The following is a 24,625-nucleotide window of genomic DNA, read 5'->3' as shown; positions in this document are numbered from 1 at the left end:
GAATGTGCGCCAGGAGACCTGAAGGTCTGGGCTGAGGAACGATTTTCTGAACTGTGTACTTCAACTCTACCACAACTAAGTCCACATGAATATTGCAAATGCTTCACCCGAGGGAACTTATGAAAGGAGGGTGGATTCAGATTGTCTGTTTACAAAAAAAAATCAAGGTGGGAAGTCTAACTGGGAGGGGAAGCTTGGATACTTTTGGACAGATTTCAGGAACTATCCAAGCTACAGGAGGTTATAATTGGGTAGTTTTTTTTTAATAGGAGAAAATAAGTATGAGAGAAGGAAGAAAAGACCTAGAAATAAGAGATACATGAGATATGAATGAAAAATACAGCAAATAATATCTTATAGTATAGACTGGGTGGAGAAACAAAAGACAAACCTAGAACCTAACAACAATATACCAACAAAAGCAAAACCATGAGATTGATGTGTGCCAGCCTGGAGATTAATAAATAATAAAAAATAAAATAAAATGAATACTTATGGAATGGATTGCTGGCACAGCTATGGTGACTAGAAACATGAAATTCTCAGAGGCCTCTTGCTCCAGCCAGCTCCATTTGAAGCTGAGTTGGGAAAAGACCAGTGCTATCTATTCAATGCAGTCACACCGAGACCAAAGAGGTCTAGTGACATCCGCACAACATACACACACAACGAGACCACGTTGGAAAAAGGAACAAAAGTCCAATGACACCTCCACCCCAAGATCATCTTCGCAGTCCTGACACAAGGTTTAGGTTTAAATAGAGAACAGTCTTGGTCAAGGTGTGGTCCTGCCCATCATCTTTCTAAGACTCAGTCAGTCTCCTGTGGGAAATGGGCTGGCATGTTGTCAGAACTGTGTGAAATCTCTTTCCAGGACACCAGACAGCATATTTTCATTCCTTTTAGGAAGGTTACAGAACCAGAAATTATAGTGTAGATAGGTGTCATCAATCCTTTCGATCAAGAAGTTCCAAGGCAAACAAAAGCTTGGACATTCACCAACTCTGCTGGCTTCTGAGCCTCTCTGCTCTCTGGGTGGCTTTGGTTAGCTCCACAGAAGTGACCTGAGGAAAATGTCTTGAGGTACCTAGTGCTACTGAGTGACACGGTCATAGACTCTAGATGCAAATTTTCCAAGGTTATTGAATTTCTTAGATCGTCCCGAGGGTTGATAAGTATAGTAAACAGTAACTAAACTCGAGGAGGGGCGAGGGGGGTTCTGGGTGCTGTAGTCGGCGGGTTGGGCAGGCGCACTGGCCTGCCCGACGCGAGCCACGGTGCGGCATCATTGCTGTAAGCGTTCTCACCCTCTGCGAGCATCCACCAAGCGGCCGCCAGGTACTGCCTGCGCGAGTGCTGGCCGGATGCGCTCGCCCTTCCTGGGAGCCGGGCTGGGGCGGCTTGCGGGGCGTGGCCGATCCGGAGCTAGCCTGGTGGACCAGCCCATCCCGGAGGCGAGGATGCTGGGCCTGCGGCCACTGAGCCTAGGCGCCTGGCGAGGGGTTGCCGGAGGAGCTGGGAGCACGAGGGATGCGACTCCACCAGTATGCCATCCCTGCCACCCCCGAGCAGCGAATCCGCGTGGGAGTGGAGAGCAGTTAATTGAAGGCCCGCCGCACCGGAGCTGGGCTAGGGCTGCATGCTGCGCCCTATTCCTTCATCAGGCAGCACGCACTGGGTGGCTGATTTTAAAGGCATTTCAAATGATCGCTTTTTAAGCCACTTGCCATTCCCTTGCGCGATCCTGGAATAAAGTGTAGTATTGGTTGGGACGTGCTGGTCTGGTCCGAGGTGCTGAAGTTCTCAGACAGAGCTAGTGGGTGATGGGCCTTGCTGCTAGGCCTAATAACCAGAACCTGCATGCATGGTCCCCTGGAGAAGGGGAAAGGGACAAGATCTCCTGAACAAATTGGGAGCATGGGGGGAGGAGAGAGGGAACTAGGAGAATGAGAAGGGGAGAAGAGGAGGGGTGAGGAAGACATGACGGGACAGGGAGGTTGATTTGGGGGAAGAACAGAAGAGAGCAAGATAAGAGATAATATAATAGAGGGAGACATTATAAGTTCAAAGAGAAATCAGGCCCTAGGGAAATGTCTGGAGAGCTACAAAGATGACACCAACTAACAATCTAAGCAACAGAGGAGAGGCTACCTTAAATGCACTCCCCTGATAATGAGATTGATGACTCATTCATATGCCATTATATGGGCTTCATCCAGCAGCTGGTAGAAGTAGAAGCAGACACCCACAGCTAACCCTTGAACTGAACTGAAATCCAGATGCAGAGGAGGAGGACTGATGAACAAAGGGGTCCATACCAGGCTGGTGAAACCCACAGAAACAGCTGACCTGAACAAGGGGGAACTCTTGGTCTCCAGACTGATAGCCGGGAAACCAGCATGGGACTGATCCAGACCCCCTGAATGTGGGTGTCAGTGAGGAGACCTTGGAAATCTATGGGGCCTCTTGTAGTGGATCAGTACTTATTGCTACCATAGGAATGGACTTTAGGAGCCCATCCCACATGGAGGGATACTCCCTGAGCCTGACACAAGGGGGTTGGCCTAGGCCCTATGCCAAAGAATATGACAGACTTTGAAGACCCCCTATGGAAGGCCTCACCCTCCCTGGGGAGCAGAAAGGGTATGGGATAGGTAGGGCATTAGTTGGGGGGGCAGGGGAGGAGGGGAGGGAGAGGGACCTGGGATTGACATGTAAATAATTTTCTTTCTAATAAAAAAGGAAAAAAAAGAACCTGATATTGGATGGAAAGGACCAACTCTCACAAGTTGTCCTCTGACCTCAACACATGCTCTATGACATGTATGCTCCCTCTACCCAACTGTCATCATAGAGCCTTCATCCAGTAATTTATTTATCTTTATTTTACATTCCAATCACAATTCTCCCATCCCTCCTCTCGTCCCCCCTCACCTTCCCCCAGCCCACCTCCATCCACCAAAGGGTAAGGGCTACCATGGGGAGTCAACAAAGCCTGGCCCATTGAGTTGAGGCAGGACCAAGCCCCTCCCCACTGCATTAAGGTTGAGCACCAGGGACAGTTCCTGATCCCACTGTCAGGGGCCCCTCAGATCAACCTACACAACTGTCTCCCACATGCAGAGGGCCTAGCTGGGTCCCATGGAGGCTCCACAGCTATCTGTCTAGAGTTCGTGAGTTCCATGAGCTTGGTTCACCTGTCTCTGTAGGTTTCCCCTTCCTGATCTTGACCTCCCTTGCTCATATATTCCCTCCTCCTTCTCTTCGACTGGATTCCTGGAGCTCGGCCTGGTGCTTGGTTGTGGATCTCTGCATCTGGTTCCATCAAGTGCTGGATGAGGGTTCTATGATGATAGTTGAGGTATTCACCAACTGATTATAGGGGAAGGCCAGTTCGGACACCCTGTCCACTATTGCTAGGAGTCTTAGCTGGGGTCATCCTTGTGGATTCCTGGGAATTTCCCTAGCCCCAGGTTTTTCCCTAGCCCCATAATGGCTCTATCAAGATATCTCTTTCCTCGCTCTCCCACTCAGTCCCTCCCGCAACTGGACCACCCCCTACCCTTATGTTCTCATCCCCCTCTCTCTTCCCTTTACCACCCCCCTCACCTCCAGTTTACCCAGGAAATCTCATCTAATTCCCCTTCCCAGCATGATCCATTCGTCCCTCTTAGAGTCCTCCTTGTTATCTAGCTTCTCTGTAACTATGGATTGTAGTCTGGTTATCCTTTGCTTTACATCTAGTGAGCACTTATGAGTGAATACATACTGTGCTTATCTTTCTGAGTCTAAGTTTCCTCACTCAGGATGTTTTTTTTTCTATTCCATCCATTTGCCTGTAAATTTCATTATGTCATTTTTTTACAGCTGAATAATACTCCATTGTGTAAATGTACCACATTTTCTATATCCATTCTTCAGTTGAGAGGCATCCAAGTTGTTACCAGTTTCTGGCTATTACCAATGCATTAAAGGCTACTTCCCACTTTCTCTTCTATCAGGTTCAATGTAACTGGATTTATGTTGAGGTCTTTGATCCACTTGGCAATAGATATGGACCTATTGGCATTCTTCTACATGTTGACATCCAGTTAGGCCAGCACCATTTGCTGAAGATGCTTTCCTTTTTTCATTGCACCATTTTGGCTTCTTTGTTAAAAAATCAGGTGCTCATAGGTGTATGGATTAATGTCAGGGTCTTCGATTCTATTCCATTAGTCCATCTGTCTATTTTTATGTCAATACCAACCTGTTTTTATTACTATAACTCTAGAGTTTGAAGTCAGGGATGGTGATGCCTCCAGCAGTTCCTTTATCATACAGGATTGTTTTAGCTATTCTGGGTTTTTTGTTTTCTCCATATGAAGTGGCTCATATGGGGGATAAGATGCTACAGGGTGATTAGCACTAGCCACTTATTTTTGCTCTTTGAATGAGCATTAGAGAACTTTTTAAAAATTTATTTTTAAACATTTATTATTTGTGGCAGGGGAGCATGCATGCCACAGAGCATGTGTGGAGGTCAGAGGACAACTTGTGAGAGTTGGTCCTTTCCATGCAACAACAGTAGGGTCTTGTCATCAGGCTTAGCAGTAAGCCTCATTACCCACTGGGCCATTTCACTAACTCAAGCTTCAGAGAAATTTTATTGAAGAGAAGTTGTTCTTTGAAAACTTTTTTTTTTTCGAGACAAGGTTTCTCTGTGGCTTTGGGGGTTGTCCTGGAACTAGCTCTTGTAGACCAGGCTGGTCTGGAACTCACAGAGATCGACCTGCCTCTGCCTTACAGTGCTGGGATTAAAGGCATGCGCCACCACTGCCCGGCCAAAAAATTTTATTTTTTATCGGCAATTTTACAGCACTTATTTATTACAAATAACTTCTATTTGTTTGGTTTATCAGCTCTTTTTCCTTTTTGTTTGGACTAGCCAGTGGCCTGTCTAGTTTATTATTTAGAGAATTAGCTTTTGGACTTACTAGCTGTCTTTGTTTTCTTCTTCATTTTTTTTTTAAATATTTCTTCCTTTTCAATTATAGTTACTTAATTATTTTTCTCTTTAGTTGAATGTTTACTGTTTTAATTATTTTTAAACTTTTTAACTTAAATGTATTTAGGGTTGTCAAATGAATCTCCTTAAAGTTCTTTCAACAATCCAGGAATTTTTAAATCTTTGATACCCTCATTTTTTTTCCAAAAACTCACTAGCAATTTTTTTTTTTGGAGTTTTCTCTTGACTCCATCCCTACTGAAAAGGTTTGACATTTATTTCCAGGTAAGTCACCTCTCCCCTTTTAGAATTACATCTCATTCTACCGGGTAGAATTCAGTTTCTTTCTCAGTAAAGTGGGGAAGCTGGATCCACACCAGGCATTCCGGAACAAAGTCTGTCACACCAGACTCCCCCTATTGTTTACTAAGCATCTTCTCTCAGCATGAAAGGACCAGTGTTTAATCTTCATCATTACTCTGGCAGGGGGGAGGGAGGTGCCTTATATAAGAAGGGCAGGTTGAAACCTACAGAAATATGACATTGGGAAGTGACATGTCAATGCCTCTGACTTAAAATTGTAACGCTTCCTTTACAAGAAATTGAACCCCCTGAAATCTTCAGGAAATTCACTTATCACGGGGAGACAGGAGACAAGGGAATCATGGACCATTTGGTAGAAATGGCAGAGAAAAACTGGATTATTTCCCTTCCCTCTGCAAATTGATGTAGTAGGAAAGGTGTAAGCTTAGGAATTAAATTGACTTAGAGTCATGTATCTGCAAGGCCTTGAGTAGTTGTTTGGATTTTCTAACACTTAATTTCCTCTTTTGTGGATTGGAACGATAATGCCCATCATATTGACTTAAAGATTAAGTGATAATGTATTTTTAAAGCTCCTTGTACAATATCTGAGCTACCAGCTGTGGCTACATTTAATAATATTATGAACTCCAAATCTCCAGGAAAAAGCAAGTTGGTCTTTCATGATCTTGGGATCTTCCCTGAGTCCCCTTACAGGGCTCATCCCTGTGTTCTCTAGAGGAACACACTCATCTCTGTGTGGGGCTCATCCCTGTATTCCCTTGCTGGGCCCTCACTGAGCTCTTCCCTGTGGTCACTCACAGGCTTATCCCTGTATTCTCTCATGGGGTCCTGTGTTCTCTCTTTGGACCCTCCTGTGTTTCCTTGTGGGGTCCTGCAAATTTGTATCAGTGTTCCACCTTGATGAGTCTGAAATTCCCAAGGCAGGACTGGTTTTCATGGCTGTCTTCTCTTCCCTACACACCTCTTAACAGGACAGCCTCCCTTCCAGAAATCGGATCACAGGGGCAGACATTATGGATGCTGTGCTGTTTGCACTTGGACCTCTGTTAAGTCGGGGTCTTCTGTTTCTGACCTGCTGCAGTGGGCAGAGAACACGTCCACTGTTCCTGGAATCTCGAAGCTTCTCTGCCTCATCCACACTCCTTCAACTGGGAGCAGAACTAAAATTTTTTTGCCCATAAAACGTGGGGCCATCACAATAAAAGTTATAATCTATGAAAGGATTCACTATATGTTGGGAGCACAGAGGTCCTTGTACCCACAGAACACTAGGGAATCAAGATGTTAAATACACAGGGGCTCTCCTTAATGGAGGAGATAAAATACCTGTTTTCCCACCCAGAAGACTGAGAATGGATATTGTTAATGACCTGGTGACCTTTTTGCTATCTGTGGTGGCAGACTTCACCCACTTTTTGTTATAGAGGCAGACCTCACCCAGAATGTTTATCCCAGACTCCCTCCCTAGACCCTTATCATTAGTTCCCAGTTAAACCCATCCTTAGGGTGGGATGTCACAGGTACTTTATAGCCTGCTGACCTCTATAATATGAGAGTCAGAAGCCACACTAGATTCTAGACCTTTTAGCGATAGGACCCACCCTTGTGGTCACATTGTAAATCACACCTTAAGCTTTATTATGCACTTAAATTGGGGTGATTGTTGCCTGGAAACTTTTTCCCAAATTGTGCTGTATTTGAAACGCTAATGAACCACCTGGCTTCAGACTCCCCAAGTCTGATCCAGGTTGACAAAGTCAATCTGAACAGAGTTTAATTCTCACCTCTTTGCTGTTTGCTTCTCAGCCTGCACACCTGGTCTTAAAAAAAAAAAAAAAAGTCTGGATTATTTTTAAATATTCCACCAGTCTTGAAATTTTACTTTCTGGCTGTCTTACAGGAAATTGATTTTCATAAGTAGTAGGATGGCATATTCTTCAGTTGAGAAGGAAATTTGAGGAGGTATCTGTATACACACACATACATGCATGCTCATGTGTGTACCCCTGCCTCACAGGTTCTCCTGCCCATGCTCAGTGATCTCTATTTTCTACCCCCTAAGAAGCACTCGAGCTTAGTAAATGACGTAGACAGAAAGGTGTGTAAGACACAGTGGTTGGCCATCAGGAGGTATAGTCTCATTTAGAGTAAACAATAACCAAAAAATGCATTATATAATTGTGTGGGCAGATAGTATGTTAAAAGATGGGTGCTATGTCAGGAAATAAATGGGATATTGATGTTATCTAACTTGGTCATTGAAATCTCATGAGGATCAGTAGATTTAGGCTACATAAAAATGGGAAAGTTGTAAAGGACAGATCAGAAATTTAGATAAAGCTGGATATTTTAATGTTTCCCTGAAGATGCGTGTGCCCTTAAGTGTGTGTGGGATGAGTATTAATTTGATGCAAACTATATTATACTAGTCACTGTGAAGTAGGCAATTCGGAAGAAAACTAATATAATAAAACTATAATTTGTCCGCACAATGACCTGTACATACCTGTCCTAATGATCCTTCATCTCTGTGGTCAGACTGTATAGTGCATACGTAGTTCTTGAAGAATGCCTCTGAAAGCCTGAATAAAAACCAAAATGCTGTTTTGGTCAGCAGCTCCAACTTTGTGTGGTGATACGTCATGGATCATTCACACTTATCCTGTCACCAGAGCTGTGGCTCACACTGTCACCAGTTTTCTGGAAACAGGGTATTTGTAGTGTTTTAGGGGATAACTTAGGGGAATGTGATTATGATAACATTTTCTCATGAAATGTTTTTATTATCCAGATTTTAAACAATGGCCTAAAATCTAAAATGGGTAAGCACTACTAGAAGATACGGTAAATTTTAGTGACATCCATAAAACTGAGCCCTCATAAAGATGTAGTCTCCCAGGTTTGGAAGAGAACAGTGTTACCAGAGGTCCTAAAATATTCCTTGAATAATAATTGAAACATACTCATCCCCACTAGTACCCACCCCCAACACTGTCCTGAATTTTCTTCTAAGTTTTTTATTTTTAAAATTATTTTGTGTGTGTGTGTGTGTGTGTGTGTGTGTGTGTGTGTGTGTGTGTGTGTGTGTTCAAGCACCCATGCATGTGTGTGTGCATGTGGAGGCCAGAGGATAACCTTGGGTATCATCTTCAGGAATTCTGTCCATCTCCCTTGAAATGGGGTGCTCTCTCCCTCTCCCCTCCCCCCTCTTAATTATATCTCGACCCTTCCTGAGGGTCTGAAGGGTCGAGATATAATTATTCAGGGTCTGAAGTTATTCAGGGTCTGAAGAGGTACTGCCTGAAAAGAGTCATGGGCGGGAGAAAGAAAGGAGACCATGCAAGCATAATTTTTTGTCACGGTCTCACTTTATTGAGGGAATAATAAGACTTATATAGGGATGTGGCAAGGAGGGAGTTTAGAGGGAGGGAGGGAGGAGGGAAAGGGGAGCAAGGCCACTGGCGGTTGGGCTCCTGGGATGGACCGCGATGGACTGCGTGGGGCCACATGGAGGAGGAACTGAGGAGGGAGCAGGGAGTTAGTTTTGCATAAGCGGCTATCTAAAGAATGCTTGTTGCCTGAAAACCTCCTATGTTTCTTGTCCTCGGAGCTGCTTATCTCTTCCTGGGATAGAACAGCCAGTGGCAGCAGTTGCCAGGTGGCAAGTCCTTCAAGGACCTGTAGTTTTCCACTACTCTGAATGGCCCCTTAACTTATGGCTCCCAACAATATGTATGTTTGCATGTCTGTGTGTAGATACTTGCAGGTGAGTGCATTTGCTCACAGAGCCTGGAAGAGGGGTTCAGATTCCCTGGAGCTAGAGGTTTATGCCTGTGGGAGCCCACAGTGACTCTATTTCCATCTTGACTTAAGGTCAGAGAGTTCAAGCTTATTCTTGCTCTTCAAGGCCAAATAACAGGATGTTTGACTTAGGGTGTGGTTACTAGATGTTTTGAGACTCAAGAAGGTAATTTTGCTTGTTTGTTCCTTGTATCATGGTAAGGAAGTCTTTTGCCCTCCCCTTTTGTTTTGGACATGAAGGGGCTGTGAGAAATAAATTTAAGATGTCTATAGCATTCACTGACAGCCTTCTGGACTCTTCTGTCTTTTGTCTCTTTTATCAATCCTCACCTCACTTTGCAGGCACGTGTGGTGATATATTATTTATGATTTATTAAAGCTTGCCTGAGGGTTCAGAAAGCAAAGCTAGCCACAAGCCATAGAGGTCAGGCAATGGTGATACACACCTTTAATCCCAGCAGCCATAGAGCCAGGCAGTGGTGGCACACACCTTTAATCCCAGGACTCAGTAGACAGGCAGATGGATCTCTCTGAGTTCAAGGCCACGCTGGCCAACACAAGAGTGAAGAGTAACAGAGCTCAGGCCTTTAATACCAGCACTAGGGAGGTGGAGACAGGAATGATATGGCTGGGTGGAGAAAGAAATATAAGACAGGAACTCAGAGCTTTTACCTCTGAGGATTAGTGGAGACAGGATTGACATTTCAGCTGGGTAGAGATAAGATTACTGACTTGGCTGCTTTGCTTCTCTGGTCTTCAGCTTGAAGCTTGAACCCCAATATCTACTGTTTGTACCTCCTGGGTGTCCTCAAAGCAATAGTATGTCCTCCGGGCACATCTGCCGATCACAGTTGAGGTGGCTCCCGCCCGAGCCCCACTGTGCTCAGAGCATCAAGAAAAGAGCCCTGACCCATGCATGCCATGTGCGTGGGCAGTAGGGACAGAAATAGATGTTTAACACAGACTAGGGACCTATTCGGAATTTCAGATGGCTAGCCCCATGGAGATCAACTTGGTCCGAAACCAAATCTCCCCTACAGATTTCAGAAGGCTGCCGCCCGAACCTCCGCCCTAAACAATTCTTGTAAACCCTAATATAGGACCTTTACATTTACAAAATTAACAAAAAATAGTAAAACTGACACACAAGCAGGCGGTGAGGGCATGGACTGCAACAAATCAGATAACTGATAACAAACCTGCTGCTCAACTGCTCAGTCACCCAGCCCATTCCAATCCTCCAGGCTTACAGAAACAAAGGCCGGGAAAGAAAGTTACCTAGTGTGGCGCCATGTGACTCAATAAAAGGGGGTGTCGGAACTTTAACTGACTAACTATGGTCCTTCACCTCTGTCTAATGGTCAAAAGTCAGACTGAGAGGGGTGGTTAGTACGGAGACATACACAAACAGCAAAAACAGGACAAACATCAGACAGGACAAACCATGAGGCAGAGCCCCAAACCAAAATTACAAACAACCCTTGGACTTTCGTCCAGGGCGAAACCAAGGGTTCCAGAAACACATCTGTTTCTGTGCACATCTGCTTTCCCTATGGTCCAAATCAAACGACCCTCGGACTTTTGTACAGGGCAGGACTTCAGAGTCTTGAAACACGTCTGCTTCCCCCTGAGGTCCAAATTACAAATTCCAAATACCAGCACAAATGCGAGTCCTGCGCAGGCCCAGATCAAATTCAAGTCATGGCACCAAACCAACAAAACAGCAAGAGACATACAGAACATTGAACATATAAGTTTTATCATCTTACCTCCAAGATCGAATCCACTCAGGTGAGGGGTGGTGGCAAATCCCGGACAAGCCCCCAAATGTTAGACACCCCAACCCCCCCGGAAAATTCAAGCCTCCAGCGTCTCAGCCCATGACCACGGTCACCCCAATCACCAGGCAGATTCGAGAGCTTGATGCAAACTGCATGAGGCTTTATTGTTTTTTTAACGAGCTAACCCCATGTTAGCTTGGGTCTTAAACCCACCCGCCATGGCAGATGGCTAGAAAAGACACCTTGAACCGACTGCCAAGCGATCTTGTAGGGCAGCGTAAGGGGAGTGTCTAGGGGTATGCACAGGCTCATGATTGGTGTGCCTCCAGGCTTGGAGGGCTTGCCCTGTGTTGATTGGCCAATTGGTTGTTATGGCCCACAGGCCCTCCCAGGGTGGTTGCTATGCTCTTCGCGTCATTGCTGTGCACTTGTCTGTAAAGCACACCCAGAGCCATAAAGCATAGCGCCACCAGCTAACTTCTGATTGGTTCCTTGCCACGAGGCAGGCACCTAACATCTTAGTGACCAAGGCAAGGTCATAGCGAGCACTTGTTACTGTCATGGCTGCGGAAATGGGGGGCTGGTCCCTTCATTACAAGGTTTTGATTGTTCATGTTACAGACATGTTCAAACAGGTCGATGCTCCCGACATGGTTTTAAACTACCCAGTGTAGGTGCTGGAAACCAGCTCAGTCCTCTGAAAGAGCAGTATGTGCTCATAACTACTGAGCCGTCTCTCCAGCCCCAAGAGAAACAGGGACTCTATTTGACATGAAGCTCACCAACTAAGGCTACATGTCTGGATAAGGAGCACAGGGATCCTTCTCTCCCCCGGCACAGGGATTACAAGCATGTACTGCCATACCAGCATTTTCTCTCTTGAGTGTCAGATCAAACACAGGTCCTTGAGCTTACAGGGCAAGCACTTCACAGCTGGGCTGTTTACCCAGACCTGGATGATTTTCAATCATAGAAAACAGATGGTGTTCTTAGGTTTTGGAAATATCCAAATAATAATTCTTGCACAAGACAAATACTAATCTACTCCCCATACTAAAGAAAGAGACGCATGTAGTATCTAAAGGCCCTATTATTACTTGGCTTTTATTTTGATAGGTTTATTGTTTTAAAACTTTTTAAACAACCAATTATCTTTCTCCATTATGTGTGTCTGTCACCATCTCACACAAAGTGGAAGATGAAGATGATTGGACATTAGGGGGCCCTAATCTCAGCCCTAAGTAGACTGCAGAGTGGCCTGGTGGTACCTACTGAAGCGCTACTGAGGGTCCTAGGCAATAGAACTGGGTGATCCTTTCTTGTGTCCCTTTGAGTTCTGAAGTTACACAGTCAGGTGAGTATCTGTTCTTCCAGCAAAAGAAACAGTATTGGTGAAGGTGATGTCTACCATCATTTGTGAGGGGGATAAAGAGCAAGCCACCTCTGGGCCTGTCCTTATATTCCCAGATCACTGAAAGTTCACAGTGAATACTTGGAGAGGTATGGTAGCCTAGAGCTTGTAACATCCATTTGGGAGGTTTCTTTTCTATTAGTAGTGGCAGCCCTAAATTTGGCAGGTGGTCACATTATAATCACTAATGGTAAAATATCCTTTAGTCACATAGCCTGAATCTTGCTTTACATGTTAAAACCTAATGCCAGGAATATAGTAACATCCATAGTAATAGACTTAAGACTTATTTAAGTAGGTTTACATTTTTAATTTTCATTATAGGGACTGGGGAGCTGACTCCAAAGGTAGGGCACTTGCTATGCAGGTGTGGGGATTGGAATTGGGATCCCCAGAACCATGTCATGCTAAGTGGATATGATGGTCACTGTACTTCCAGTGTCTAGGAGGTAGACACAGGATACTGAGAGCATGTCTACCATGTTAGCCAAACTGGTAAGATCTGGTTCAAGTGAGAAACCCTGCTTCAATATACAAGATAGGAAGTCTCCACATCCAGCCGAGCTTGGTCCCCTGAATAGGGCAATAAAGGAATAAAGAAAGGACACACAGAAAGTCGGGGATGGAGTGGGCTTGTATGCTCTGATGGAGATGGACCAGTTACTGCATAGCAACCCAGGAACTCAACACTTTTATTATGTACAGCACAGAAGGAAGGGTTAGCCAGTCTGATAGACAGTTCTCTGTAAGGGAGCAGTCTCAGGCTGCAGTCATTGGGAGGAGGAAGCTGTAGTTGTTAATTTTTGGCACACACTGCTGTTGGAACCCAGCCCCCACGGGGTCTCTAAGAGTTGTTTTCCAGCATAACCACAGGTACCTCTTGTTTTCCTGACCTCACCCCACTGGGATCAATATCCTGTTGTGAACCCTTTGACCTGGGGTTTTTGTAAGTTTGTATATAAGGCTGCTCCACAATAAAGGTGAGAGAGATTCTCTCAGAAAAGGGCCAGGAGTCGTGTGGTTCATCCAAATCTCCAGGCTTTCGCCCAATACTCGGACTTAGTGGCCAAGAGCAGCCACAAATGGAGGTTTCACCGACATCAGGAAAGAAAGGAGACCCTGAGAGATCACCCTCAGAAGGCTGGAAAGCAAGTAAGGAGTTGTGAGGGTGGATTGCAAAAGGTACTAGAAAATAGTTACCTCAACTCCTGAGAGAGTTTGATTGGCAAAAGGTACTAGAAAATAGGTACCTCAACTCCTAAGAGAGTTGGATTGTAGAAGCACTGGAAAAGGGGTGCCTCAACTCCTGAGAGAGTTGTATTGGAAAGTTACTGGAAGGGGTGCCTCAACTCCTAAGAGAGTTGGACTGCAAAGGCACTGGACACCTAAGAGAGTTGGATTGGAATAGAGATCACAGTCAATCACACAGATAAAGTTTAAAGAGACAAGGTACTGGTAAGATTTAATTTTAACATTGGATTAAGCAATAATGCTAAGAAAATTATTAAAGAAATGCGGGAAATCTGCCACTGAGGAATCCCTCCTCCATGAGCTACCCACCAGCAGCCAGTTGACCCAGCAGCCCATGCTTTTGTCCACTCGAGCCTGCTGTGGGCTCCAGTCAGCCAGCAACGATGTGGTGTGCACAGGCTGGCTGGAGAAATTGCCTCTTGAGAAAAAGTTGGGGCACTAATTCAGCAGCTCCAGTCATCACCTGCTCTGAGCAAGAAAGTCCTCAGCCCTTTCACACTCTAGCCAGCTACCTGTGCCAAGCCACATCCAGCCTGCCTTGTCCACCAGTGCAGCTTCTCTCAGAGCACTGGACAGGAGAGTGATACAGCCACACAAAAACTTGCCCAGGGCAATAGACACTATACAACACTGTCATCAATGAGCTCCCTTTCAAGACACCTGTCACCAAGTCTTTGTCCACGGTCAACCACACCTTTAACTCCAGCTCCTCCCAGTACTGGCATTCCATCTCCAATACAGACTCCAGAGACAGTGAGGAGAACTATGTCCCTATGCAGAACCCAAAGTCTTCATCCCCTGTACCCAGTGGCACTAACAACCCAGCTCCAAAAAAGAGTACTGCCAGTGTGAATTACATAGCCCTGGACTTTCAGCCGGTCTCCCAGAGCTCTAATCGCAAGCCACCCTCATCATCTGTCGCATCGGATGAGAAAGGAGAATATGTCCAAGTGCATAAAGAAAAGACCCAGGCCCTACAAAAGACCATACAGGAATGGACAAAGATGCAGCAGTCTTCAAGACCCTCCAAAGATGCCAAGCTATGGTAAGGATAGCCATCCCTGACACCTCCTCTCCTTTGTGACTTTTGTTCAAAAGATGTATATATGTTCTATATGTATGTGTGGCCACACATGTGTGTATGAAGTGTGATCGTAAATGTGTGATTGTTAACAAAAGAATGCTATTGTGTTGTCTTTGAATCGTTTAATTGCTGGGGAAGGGGCAACAGTTGTTAAAGTACAGGTTACTTGGGAGGGAAATTTCTGCTTTTTTTCCCATGGAGGGTGAAGAGCTGTGGATTTCTTACACACACACACACACACACACACACACACACACACACACACACACAACCTGCGGGGAATCACGAGAGCCTTGCCAGCAAGAGAGCTCAGCAGACTAAGGTGCTTGCTGCTCACCCTTTGAACTGGGTTTAATCCCCAGGATCTACATAGTGGAAGCAGAGAACTGACTCCTGGAAGTTTTTCTCTGACTTCCACATGTGCAGTGTGCCCTATCTGCACAAGTAGAAAAATAAATAGCTAAATCTAAAAATGTTTCTAAAAGAGAAATCATTCAGAACTTAGAACTCTTGATCTTTCTGCCTCCACTTCCTAAGTGCTGGGATTTCAAGTATGTGCCACCTGTAAATTTCTTCTTTTTTTATATTTATCAAAGTGGTTTTATTAGAAAGCAAGTATATTTTACACAGCTTATCTTGAGGAGCTACAGGTGTAAAGTATCAAATATAAAAAGAATAAATGGTAGATATCAGCCACCTGCAAATTTCATACTTTGTGTGGTGGTAGCTGTCAAACCCAGGTCTTTGTAAATGCTAAGCAAACACTCTACTGAGTGAGCTATGCCCCAACCCCTACACTTTTAAAATTGAAAGTTTCTCAAGTATGCATGAGACCCACTTGGGTGTGAGTGGCACCATTCCATGGGCTGGAGTCTTGGACTGAATAAAAGGAGGAATTGAGCTGAGCATCAGCATCCTTTCTCTGCTTCCTGACTGCAGATGCGATGAAACCCGCTGCCTCGTGCCTTCACTGCCACTGTGACTTCCTTCCGCACTACGATGGATGGGCCAAAACAAACCTTCCCTTCCTTAAGATGCTTCCATCAGGAATTTCATTGTAACAATGAGAAAAGTAACCAATACGATAGTTTTAGACTTAGAATCTTGAACCTTAGGAAAATAAAAAGTCTTTGACCTGGTAAATAACTTATACAATTCATACTACAGAAGCCAGGATTTTGAGAAAGCAAAGATAACTTGGTTGGAAACTACTCTTATCAAATATTTAGAAGACTTTTGAGAAAAGTAGTAAAAATATGAAATTTGATGCCCAGTAATATTGTAGAGCCAATATTTAGAATTTATATGATGGAATACATCCTTAAATCCCAGCACTTGCAGGGCAGAGGCCAGCCTGATCTACAGAGTGAGTTCCAGGACAACAAGGGCAACACCAAGAAACCCTGTCTCAAAAAACAAAAAAAACAAAAAAACTTAAATAAAACCGGGTTGAAAATAATCCTTCTATTACATAAAACACTTAAGAATGGAAAATGGTTTTCTTGACACTTTAAATTCTTGTTATGTGTGCTGTGAGCACAAGATGGACTGATCTTCGTAATATAGTGGTTCTGCCTTCTGGAGTTCCCACAGCTTTATATCTACTACTTGCCTAACAGGTCTGAGAGATTGTTTGTTTGTTAGGAATCAGTGATATTTAAGGATGTGGCTATAGACTTCACCCTGGAAGAGTGGAGACTGGTGGACCCTACACAGAGGAAGCTACACAAGAATGTGATGCTGGAGAGTTACAAGAATCTGCTCTCCCTGGGTAAGTGAACTAATGGACTTGCTCATTTGACCACATTTGCCAAGGACATAGACTCTCCAGAGTTCTTCCCAAAATTTTTGTTCAGAGTTCTGTCATCAGAACCTCTTGATGCGGGGATAGGGGAAGGCTCAGTCAGTAAGGTAGTTGCCAGGGAGACCTGAGCTCGCCAGGTGTAGTGGCACACGCTTGTGAGCACAGCACACACTTGTGAGCGCACAGTACTGGGGAGGCAGATGCAGGAGGACCCCATCCCTGAGGCCCACTGTCCAGCCCATCTAGTGTGATTCATGAGCTCCAGATGAGTGAACAAAGGGGATGGACATTGCTCCTGAGGAAGACACCTGAGGTTGTCCTCTAGCTTGCACATGTACGGGCACACTCATACATGTCCACCTGCACACACACACATGCACTCACATGCGCATAAGCACATTTAAAAAGCAAAATCTTAGAGCCAGGTTACATTATGCTGTTTCTTATTCTTAACTAGATGATCTTGCTAATTGTAGATTAAGAAATACATGTTTCTTTGGTATCTTGAAGATTGCTGACAGTCCCATAGATTTCAGACCAAATTTTTTCTGGTCATTTCTCTAAGTGGGAATGGCTTTTGGCTCTACAAAGAATGTAATGGATGTGTTCACTTTCCTTGTGAACTCAGATTGTTCCATGATCTGGCATCCCACCCAACTCAATGTTAAGGTCCCAGAGTCCATCAGTGTTACATCACTACAGTGCTCTGCTGTGCTGTGGGCATTGTGCTTCCTCCTACCATCTACCTTAACCACCTGAGCTTTTGTGCATCTGAAATGTGGCTAGTCCACCTGAATAACCTAATTCTACATTTTCCTTGATTATAACTAACCGGTTCTAATTTAAACAGTTACGTGTGCCTGCTGGCAACTGTTATTGGATGATGGAACTTCCTATGATGGCACCCCAGACAGAAGGCTAAACACTGAGACTGAATTTAGCATTATGTTTATACAACCAATAATCCTGTTGTTTTTTCCCCTGACCATGGCTTGTAGTTTCTAAACCAGACATGATATCTCATTTGGAAAATGGGAAACATCCATGGGCAGTGGTGAGAGAAATTTCAAGAGCTTCCTATGGAGGTAAGTTAATGTAAGCAGGAAGATGGGTTCATTTCCAGCATCAGTCATTGGAGGATAGTGAACAAAGACATGAAATCTTTTTCCAAAGCTTTCTCAAAGGAAAACATCCCCATTCCATTCCTCAGTCTGTGCCCATCAAATCCACTCCCTCTTTTCTTCTCCAGCTCCTCTGCCCCCTACTTTGATTCTCTTTCCCAACCCTGTCCAACTCTGTTTTCTTGGGAGCATAATTTTCACAGTTATTCCTTCTTCGTGCAAACATTCATAACATACCCCTTTCAGTTCTTTCTAGTTAATTTTGTGATTTCTTTCATTTTTCACTATCTCGCCATCAGCTGACATTTCTTTTTCTCTTCTGAAAATTCGTTAAGGGTCATCACTGATTCCTCCTAAGCTAAGCCTCTTTGCTAATGATTTAATGTTCTTTTACCTGCAGGGTTCTAAGCCAGGGATCTTTTTCCCCTCCTCTGAGTTCTTAACTAGGTGAGAATTCAAAAAAAGGAATCAGCTGAAATCAAAATAGAGTATTCATTTATTTAGAATGTATTATACATCGGAGTACTATGAATTAGGTTGGATACTAAGGCAACAAAAAACGAGTAGATGTCATGGTAAACATTTAATTCAACAAATAGATGGTTGACAAGTAGACACAAAAGGCTAACCAGTGGTTGTGATGCTTCTTAGCTATGAGGTAAATGAGATATGAAAGGATAATGATGAAAATGAGAACATCTCCCTTGGGGGAGGGGGAGATGGCTCAGTGGGTAAAGTGCTTGCTGTGCAAGCATGAGGACCTAATTTAGACACCACCACCACCACCACCCCCACATTGATAAACGAAACAGTGTGTGCTTGTAATCCCAGTGTGGCAAGCCGGAGACAAGAGGATTCCTGGGGCTTGCTGGCCAGTTCTTCTATCCAAATCAGTAAACTTCAGGTTCAGTGAGAGATTCTGTCAAAGAATGAGATGGAGGCCATTGAGGATGGCACTCAACACACATTCTCTCTCTCTCTCTCTCTCTCTCTCTCTCTCTCTCTCTCTCTCTCTCTCTAAATAGGGTTGCCAGGGGAGACCACTATAGAGAGACATTTGAGGGGTCGGAACAGCTTCCACTCGGGTGAATAATTAGCAACACATAAAGAGATAACATCATAAAATCAGGTGCTCATGAAATACCTTATCTCTGGTCATGGTTTTTGCCATAAAATCTACTACTTGCCTAGTGTTAACAATAGCATGTTCACCTTGATGCCTGTAAGTTCCCCAACCAAGGGTTATTGGCAAGATTTACAGTACCAGGTATGTGTTTCCTCCTGTGGGGCAGACCTAAAACCCAATAAGAAAGTGATTGGTCATTTAATTAAACACATAGCATTCATGCCAGTATTGTACTCATGATCATGTCTTGCCATGTTGGTCATTATTATGGTTCACAGAGTCACAGCTGGGTAAGACTGCTGGTGAACTACCCCCCCCCAACAGCAGCCTGCATAGCACCTTTTATTACTATGAAAGCTAGCTTGCAGGAAGAAAGGTTGGTACCAACTTGATTTCTCCATGATCTAATGATCAAAATGTATGGTGTCTTCAGCAATAAAGTCTTACTGTCAAGTTCCTGGGAACAATAGCAGTGGCATATATTATTAGGAGGGTATCTCTAGGACACTTCTGACCAATAACTCAAGGAGATATCATACACCTAGCACTGGGATTTTTATGAGCAACCTGTGTCTTTTGGAAGGAGTATTATCCCCTATGTAGGATAATCATATATGTGTGGAAATAGATAGATAGATAGATAGATAGATAGATAGAGATCTTATAAAATGGTAGGTTTTATATGCAGCTTGGTTTTTGAGAGAGGATCTCTCATTGAACCTGGATGATCATTGGATAGGCTGGCTAGTCAGTGCGCTCTGGGGATCCTTGTGTCTCTGCCTCCCAGCACTGGAACTAGAAGCATGCCATCTTTTATGCAAGAACTCTGGGAATCAGAACTCAAGTCCCCATTCTTGTACAGCAAGTACTTCACTGAGATTCCTTCGCCCTTGAATGATTTTTTGTAAGATTTATGTTTATTTTGTGTATGTGAATATTTTTTCCTGTATGTATGTCTATGCACCATGTATGTGCAATGACCATGAAGGGTCAAAGAGAATGTTGGATTCCCTTGGAACTGGAGTTACTATGGTTGTGAGCTGCCATGTGAGTGCTGGGTATTAAATACAGGTGCTCTGGAAAAAGCAGCCAATGCTCTTAATCACTGAGCAATCTCTACAGCCCTCCCTTCTGAGTGATTTTTATTAGGAAAAAAACTCACTGAATTTGCTACTCTAAAAATAAATAATAAAATTTAAATTAAGATAGGGGTATAACTTGTACCTTGGATGGTAGAGTACATACCTAGCATGCATGAATCCCTGGATTCAATCCTCAGTACCAATGTAAATGAGGTGTGTTGGTACATGCCTACAAGCCCAGCACTCTAGAAGTGGAGGCAGGAAGACTGAAGGTCATCTTTGGCTCCATATTTTGAGGCCAGCTTGAGATATATGTCTCATACATACATATACATACATACATTTATTATTTTGGTCCTTTATTCAACTACACCATCTTCTCAATTCTACTTTCTATTTTCCTAGAAAATAAAGTTAAATATTAAACAGTGAAAGTTCCCCAGCTTAGGAAATAAAAGCAATTTGATTTTTTTCTTCTTTTCCCCCAGACTTGAAGACCAAATCTGCAACTAAGGATGCTATACTATCAGAGAATATTTTTGAAAAAGATTTATCACAGAAGATCATTGTAAAGAAACTGGCAGAGAATGGCCTGTGGGACTCCAGAATGGGAAGGTTTGGGAAATGGAATGAGAGGATATTAAAACTACAGAATATTCAGAGGAGTCATCTGAGCCACACCCTGATAACACAGAAGAAAACCCTTGCTGCTCAAAGGGGCTTGAGACTTGGATCTGCTCTTTCTCCAGAGCCAGGAATTGTCACAGAAAAACCTGGCAGAAAATGCCAAATACATGAGAAAAAATTGACAGAGAAATTAGATTTGATTACAGATACCCATTTGGGGAAGATAATTTACAGGGATACAAAAGGCAACAAAACCATAAGGCAGACTTCAGAATTTATTTTGAGAAAAAAAAATCCAGTACTAAAGAAAAACCCTATAACTGTAGCGCATGTGAGAAGGCCTTTTGTTATAAATCACTATTCATTCAACATCAGAGAATTCACACTAAAGAAAAACCTTATGAATGTAATGAATGTGGGAGAAATGTTCAGCCAGCCCTCATATCTCAGTCAACATTAAAAAAAATCCACACTGGGGGAAAACCCTATAAATGTGACGAATGTGGAAAAGTCTTCATTGTTTCTTCATCACTTCTGGTATATCAAAGGATTCATACTAAGGAGAAACCTTGCCAGTGTAATGTCTGTGGGAAACCCTTTAGCCAATGTGTCTGCCTTAATCAACCTCAAAGAATTCAGACTGGAGAGAAAGCCTGTAAATGCATCCAATGTGGGAAAGCATTTAGTGATAAATCAAAACTTGCACGACATCAGGAAACTCACAATGGTGAGAAGCCCTACAAATGAAAGCCTTCAGAAATAAATCCTCTTAGAAAACCCACACTGAGGCGAAACCATACAAAGGCAATGAGTGTGGAAAATCTTTCAAGAATACCACAATTTTTAATGTTCATCAAAGAATCCATACTAGAGAGAAACCCTTTAGATGTAATGAATGTGGGAAAACCTATAATAAGCAATACAAGACTTGTTGTACATATCAGAACTCATGGGGGCGGGGACCATATGAATGTAATAAATGTGGGAAAGCTTCCGGCTGTATAGCAAATCTCATAGAGCATCAAAGAATCCATGCAGGAGAGAAACCTTATAAATGCGATGAATGTGGAAAAACATTTATCAGCTATTCACTCCTTACTGTCCACCACCGAATGCACACAGGAGAGAAACCCTATAAATACAGTGAATGTGGGAAGGCCTCCGTGCGCTCTCCACCTCTCATCATACATCAGCGCGTTCACACTGAAGAAAAGCCTTACCTGTGTAATGAATGTGGGGAGTCTTTCAGGGTAAAATTCCACTTAACTGTACATCAGAGGACTCATACCTGGGAGAAGCCATATAAATGTACTGACTGTGAGAGAGCATTCACCAAAATGGAGCATCGGAAAATTCATAGTGGCGTGAAACCATATGGGTGTTATGATTGTGGAAAGTCCTTCAGGACCAAGTCATACCTTATTGTGCATCAAAGAACCCACACCGGAGAAAAGCCGCATAAATGTAGGGAATGTGATAAAGCATCCACTAATACATCACAGCTAACTGTGTATCGGGGAAGGCATACTGGAGAGAAACCCGATAAATGTAATGAATGTGGGAAAGTTTTCACAAGTAACTCAGGATTTAATTCCCATCAGCGAACACATACTGGAGAGAAACCATTCAAGTATAACGACTGTGGGAAAGCATTTAGCCAGATGGTGCAGGTCACAGAACATCAGAAGATCCAGAGTGGAGAAAAGCCCTATAAATGTGATGTGTGTGGGAAAGCCTTCAGGAGGGGTTTGTACCTTACAGTGCACTGGAGAACACATACTGGAGAAAAGCCGGATGCCTGTAAGGAATGCGGGAAAGGTTGTATTGCTCTGTCACAGCTAACTCTGCATCAGAGAATTCATACTGGGGAAAGGCCCTGTAAATGTGAAGAATGTGGAAAGGCCTTTAGAACTAACTCAGACTTCACTGTGCACCTGAGAACGCATACTGAAGAAAAACCCTATAAGTGTAATGACTGTGGGAAAGCCTTCGGGAGTGGCTCAAGACTTACTGTACATCAAAAAATAACATCAGAGAGGAACTCAACTAATGTAGGGAATAGTGAACCATTCAACCAGTGTTCAATCAAGAAGAGTCTTGTGAACTATATTTAATAACTATAGGGAACTTGTCAGTAAAAATTAAATGCTGTACACTAAATAGAAAAAAATGAATATTAGAAGAATTTAATTATATTCTTAGAAGTAATTCACATTAGCCGCTGGGCGTTGGTGGCACATGCCTCTAATCCCAGCACTGGGGAAGCAGAGGCAGGCAGATCTCTGTGAGTTGGAGACCAACCAGGTCTACAAGAGCTAGTCCAGGACAGCCTCCAAAGCCACAGAGAAACCCTGTTTTGAAAAACCAAAAGAAAAAAAGAAGTAATTCACACTAGATTAAAAATAGACAAGTGAGCCGGGCATGCCTTTAATTCCAGCACTTGGGAGACAGAGGCAGGTGGATCTCTGTGAGTTCGAGGCCAGCCTGGTCTCCAGAGCAAGCACCAGGATAGGCTCCAAAGCTACACAGAGAAACCCTGTCTTGAAAAACCCAAAAAAAAAAAAAAAAAACCCTTCATCCATGGTTCATACTTTACTCACATAACAAATTAAAGTTAATTGTCTTTATATACTTCTTCCCATTTTCTGTGACTTTGTCTTTTATCAGTCTAGAGATACCTTGTACATTTTTTCTATATTATTACTCCTTTGTCACATGTGTAGCAAATGTTTCTCTTAATTTAACATTTGTCTTTAAACTTTTATATGGTAAAATCACAACATTTTAATTTTTAAAGTGAAATTTTATGTCTTCTTAGGTTCTCAATTTTTTTAATTAGAAATGCCTACCTTTGGTCCCTAAGTTGTACATAATCTAAAATTTGATTTTTTTTTGATAATTTAGTATTTACATTTAAGTCTTTAACACAACTAGATTGAATGTCTGCTGGATGAGACTCCAAATGACCATGAACTTATGATAAGATTTTCAACCTAATTAGTGCTCAGGGAAATGCAAATTTAAACTAATGAACTGAAACTTCTACTTTATAGAGTTGGCAAAATTTAACCTTTTGTTGAGGGTAGGATTTCAGGAAGCCACGTACTCTTACTTAAAGATTGTGTAGCTTATGTTTCCACCAGCAACCCAGTGACTAAACACTAAGTTACCCATTCTTCCTTGGAAATCTGGTCCATAGAAATAAATTATCACCAAATGTAAGAATACAAATAAATAAGAATCATTGTTGAAGTATTGTTTTTATAGGACAGAAAAGTCACAACTAGAAATTGCCAAGTAATAGATACATAGATAAATGTTGATATATCCATATTTTGGAACAGCCTGGATAACTTTTAAAATGAGTTAATATGTGCTAGTTTCAAGATTTCCTCCAATTTTATAAGTAATTGCCTGTTACAATAAATGCATATACACAAAATTTAATTTTTGTTAAAGTAACTATCACCTGTTCCATACACTCACATGAGTAACTAGATTATATGAAGACAGATATAGAAGAAAGTATATCAGGCTATAAGTATTAGCTACCTTGAGGGAAGACAGAAAAAGAGAGGGAAGACAGAAAAGGAGAAAGGATTAAAGGGTGAAGAGACTATAAACAGAGAAAAATGTGAATTGTAGCATTGTGTTATATGGTACTAGTATGGCTGTGAATTTCTAAGAGATGAATAAAAAAAATAGTCTCTAAAAGTTAGTGGTTGTTACAGAATTATCAGGCCAGCAGATGTTAATTGATGTTCCTGTGATTTTCTGTACCTTTAAATTTCTGTTTTCAATGAACATGTAATGTTTACATAAAAAAAGAAAAACATCTTGTTTCTTCTAAAATCAATTTACTGTTCAACTACTGTGTTCCACGAAGTACTTTTTAGGTGCTGGACCCGAGGGCATGGGAATAGGTTGTGATGTTGTGTGGGTTCCAGATAAGTTACTCACCATCTTGCTCCTCTTAACCTGAATTTCAGTTGAGGTAGTGATAGAAATTTCAGATGGAAAATAAATCTGAATAATGTCCCAAATTTTTGTATCAGATGTAGATCAGATGACCACGGCCAGTTTCAACATTACACCAAAAGTAGTTGTTCTTAAAGATGGTTCATTGCATATCCTCAGAACTTCTTTGTCAAGTACAGAGAGGAAATAGCCAGAAACTTACACATCCCTAAATGAGTACTCAGGATTTTTGATAATACTAGGAA

General features: G+C 42.8%; 1 protein-coding gene across 1 annotated transcript; it reads left to right on the top strand.

Moving 5' to 3' along the window:
• Positions 1-8,802: 8,802 nt before the first annotated feature.
• Positions 8,803-22,457, top strand: Znf624 (zinc finger protein 624). Its single transcript, XM_035448120.1, is given in 10 exon segments — positions 8,803-8,851; positions 12,271-12,293; positions 16,287-16,413; positions 17,436-17,531; positions 20,264-20,685; positions 20,688-21,144; positions 21,147-21,316; positions 21,318-21,351; positions 21,354-22,429; positions 22,431-22,457. Coding segments are annotated over 10 exon segments (2,481 nt in total).
• Positions 22,458-24,625: the final 2,168 nt, after the last annotated feature.

This window comes from Cricetulus griseus, chromosome 7 (genome assembly GCF_003668045.3).
Source record: "Cricetulus griseus strain 17A/GY chromosome 7, alternate assembly CriGri-PICRH-1.0, whole genome shotgun sequence".
Taxonomy (NCBI): domain Eukaryota; kingdom Metazoa; phylum Chordata; class Mammalia; order Rodentia; family Cricetidae; genus Cricetulus; species Cricetulus griseus.
This window is presented reverse-complemented; position numbering and strand designations above follow the sequence as displayed.